The 3,894-nt window shown below is 31.9% G+C and overlaps 1 protein-coding gene across 1 annotated transcript; it reads left to right on the plus strand.

The window, feature by feature from the left end:
* Window positions 1–1,421: 1,421 nt before the first annotated feature.
* On the plus strand, window positions 1,422–3,316 carry LOC148196120 (putative mannitol dehydrogenase). The gene is made up of 5 exons (XM_088095442.1): window positions 1,422–1,615; window positions 1,709–1,822; window positions 1,954–2,467; window positions 2,582–2,735; window positions 2,829–3,316. The coding sequence occupies exons 1-5, from the start codon at window positions 1,512–1,514 to the stop codon at window positions 3,020–3,022; spliced, it is 1,080 nt and encodes a 359-aa protein (XP_087951568.1). The 5' UTR covers window positions 1,422–1,511; the 3' UTR covers window positions 3,023–3,316.
* Window positions 3,317–3,894: the final 578 nt, after the last annotated feature.

Consider the following 3,894-nt stretch of genomic DNA (forward strand, 5'->3'; position numbering starts at 1 on the left):
TTAACTTATAAATTAGTCAAATAAATACTTCCTGACTACTTTTGTTTTTTAAACAATAAGTCTAAGTATTCTTTTAAAACAATATACACAAGTGTTATTATACAATATCAGTAAAAAGAGTTTTTGAACTATCTAAAATAAATATTGTTTATTTATCTTAAAATTAATATTAAGGAATGAACATAGTTATCAAAATTTTAAACAGATGATATTTTATAGTGTAGAAATTTCTTGAATAGAATGAATATATTCAGATTTTGTATATTAAATTATATATATGATTGAGTTTATTAGGACTTTAGTAAGGATTTAATTTTTATTAGGTATGAAATTATCTTATATATTTTTGAGTAAAATTAATATATCGTTTGAATATAAAAAATAAATGGAGTAAGAAATGAAAAAAAAAAGTTTTAATAGTGTACTTTTTTGTAACAATTTTTTTTTTGGAGAGAAAATATTTGTAGAATATAGAATAAATTTGATATTTTAATTATTATGGGCAGACTTTTTTCATATACAATAAATTATTTATATTGTATTTTGAATTGAAAAATTAATTATTGCGGAATTTAAGAAAAAATAATTAATCATATTTTGTATTTGATTTTTTATTTGTTTTAAAAAATAAAATTATATTTAAAAAAAATATTTGCTGTTTATTGTATTTAAATTTTGTTGTTGATGCTAATGTGAAATTATTGGTATATATAATGTGAAATTATTTTTTTAAACTTCCTTTCTCAGCAGGAAATAAAAAGTAAATACCCGAGTTACCCTTTAATTTAAATTTAAAAAATGATTCTAGAAGATCTAGTTTTTATAAGACAATAAGATTTTAATTACAATTATAAGAAGGACGATGTCTAAATCATTACACATTAGAGTTGGAAAATTACTATGACTAAAGAAGCCCGGCATGTCCCACCAAGATATTATTATAGGTATTATGATGAAAGAGAAAGTTGAATGCAGCAAAATAAATTAAGAATGGCAATGATGTTTACGGAAGAATTGTGAAGTGTGATCTCACCACTCCTATTTTTCCCATTACTGTAGCAGCAGCCGGTTGATGAGTAACCAAGTGCCTGACTGAGCGAGAAAGTTGAATTTTCTCAATGAGCGACGGCGGCCTCGTCTACCCTTCCAGGAGACCGTTTCGTCCAATAACAAAACACCAGCTTCACTAAAACATTTCTGTCACTTTCCACCTTTGAATTAGCATTTCCTAAGATATTAATTCTAGTCTCCATTTTCAAAACTTGTTGCTCAGGGAATTGACAAAAATAAATAAATTTCACGTCCGTCCTCCGCTAAAGTCTTACTCGGTGACTTCACTGCGTGGGTCAGTTATGGTTTCACGTTTCGGCCTAATAAATTTATATATATTCATGCGTTAAAAACCTTATTATATATATCCTCAGCTCCTCAGTTAGTTCTTCACAAAAAGTTGCCATTCTTTTCCAGTTTCATTAATTCTATCAGTCCCTTTTCTCTTGCAAAATTTGAACATGTCGAACGTGTTAGCAGGCAGTGAAAAGGGAGAAGTTTCTGCATATGGGTGGGCAGCTAGAGACGATTCGGGAATTCTCTCCCCATTCCACTTTACAAGAAGGTATAATATGTCTTAATTGAAATTGCATGCTCTTCAAAGAAAACCCCATTTGCAAAAGGACTGATTTTTTGTTTTCTTGAACAAAATTAACAGGGCAAACGGTGATAATGATATCACACTCGAAATACTCTACTGTGGGATTTGCCACACGGACCTCCACTTCGCGAGGAACGACTTTGGGATGTCGATCTATCCAATGGTTCCTGGGTATACTATTTTCTCCAGAAAGATCTCCTTTTAATCGTTAAAAACTGCGACTTTTTGCTTAGTTACTCATAAAACTTTTGTCTTACTATGTGGAATAAAGTATATACTGAAACGAGCATACGTTGTTTTAGGCATGAGATTGTGGGTAAAGTGACAAAGGTGGGTAGCAAAGTCACAAAATTCAGTGTTGGAGACATAGCTGGTGTGGGTGGCTCTGTGGGTTCGTGCGGCTCGTGTTCGGAGTGCAGCGAGGGATTCTATGTGTATTGTCCAAAGATGATTTTAACCTACAGTGCACGCTGCCATGATGGAACAGTAACCCAAGGTGGATACTCTGATAATCTGGTGGTTGATCAGAACTTTGCGGTGCTAATCCCGAAGTCCATGCCACTGGCTAGTACAGCCCCCTTGTTGTGTGCTGGAATCACAGTCTACAGCCCGTTGAAGTATCACGGGCTTACTCAGCCCGGGTTGCACTTGGGTGTGGTGGGCCTGGGAGGCCTAGGTCACGTGGCTGTGAAGTTTGCCAAGGCTTTTGGCATGCGTGTCACTGTGATAAGTACATCTCCCAGCAAGAAAAAGGAAGCATTGGAGAGGTTTGGTGCAGATGCATTCTTGGTTAGTCGAGACCAACAACAGTTGCAGGTAACACTCACACACCAATTTGCTTGGTTTAATCTACTGATATAATGTATATGCATGCATGCATGACATGATCAAAATCTGAATACTGAATTTCTGTGGTGGGGGTGATTTTAGGATGCCGTGGGAACCATGGACGCCATTATTGACACTGTTTCAGCTAATCACTCCATCCAACCACTGATTGGTTTATTGAAAACAAGAGGAAAGTTGATTTTGTTGGGTGGACCAGCCAAACCTCTTGAGGTTTTAGCTATGCCTTTGCTTTTGGGTGAGTCTTGTTATAACACTTCCACAATTGTTTTATATGTATCATGTAGAGGAAAATGAGTAACAGTATGAAAATGTGTTGAATTATATATAGGGAGAAAGATGATTGCTGGAAGTGCAGGAGGTGGGAGAGAAGAGATTCAAGAGATGATTAATTTTGCAGCAAAACACAATATTACAGCAGATGTGGAAGTCATTTCAATGGAGTACGTGAACACTGCTATGGAGAGACTAGAAAAGAATGATGTTAAATATCGCTTTGTCATTGATGTGGCAAACACCATATAAGCTGCATGTTCAAAGAACCACAGAAGAAGCAAGCCATAGCAATATACTTAATACTGTTATAATCTCACGCGTTACTAAAATTGTAGGGAATTATTGAATGATATTTTCCAAACACAGTTCAAAGTTTGATCTTGTTAATCAAACTTATTTAATGATCTAGTTTAGATGATACGATTTGATATATTCAAATATAAAATTACTTTATAATTGTACTCTTTTAGTTGAAAAATAAAATAATGTACCTGCTCACAACTCATTGTCATACATTTTTATCATTAAAATTTTTCTCTTTTATATTAATTGTCAAGTGTTAAGGTATAATTTTTGTAATATAAACACTCTTTAGGAATCGGTTGAAAACAGGAAAAATTCATACAACCTCCTCCTGCAACTACTTTTTAATGAGAAAATCATTATTTTGATACCTGACAAATTTTTACACATTTAATATTTGTTATTTTATCCTTTAATGTTTCTTTTTCTGTAATAATATAAAAGTCTTTTCAATGACCAAAACATTCTTAAAAAGTAAGTTGTCTAGTGCAAGTAGTTTCAAAAAACCATTTTCCTTTTACTAATTATATATATACATATATTCTTTGTGAACAAGTACTTTTTAAGATATTACAGAAATTTAAATAAATTATTTTCCTTTTTAATCCAAAACCAGCAAAGAAATCCTCATACTCAATTTATTACTATTAAATATAATAACTATCTGTATATTAATTACTACTAAAATAACATTATACGGATTAAAATAATTTTACTGTATTTAGAATTGAAAGCCTCCAATACTTTACTCTTTTTTATATTTTTATGTAAATTTTAATAATAAAATGAATAATATTTTATTAACTAGCTAGTTCTTC

Source organism: Vigna umbellata, chromosome 7 (assembly GCF_029865625.1).
Source record: "Vigna umbellata cultivar VRB3 chromosome 7, Vumbellata_1.0, whole genome shotgun sequence".
Taxonomy (NCBI): Eukaryota; Viridiplantae; Streptophyta; class Magnoliopsida; order Fabales; family Fabaceae; genus Vigna; species Vigna umbellata.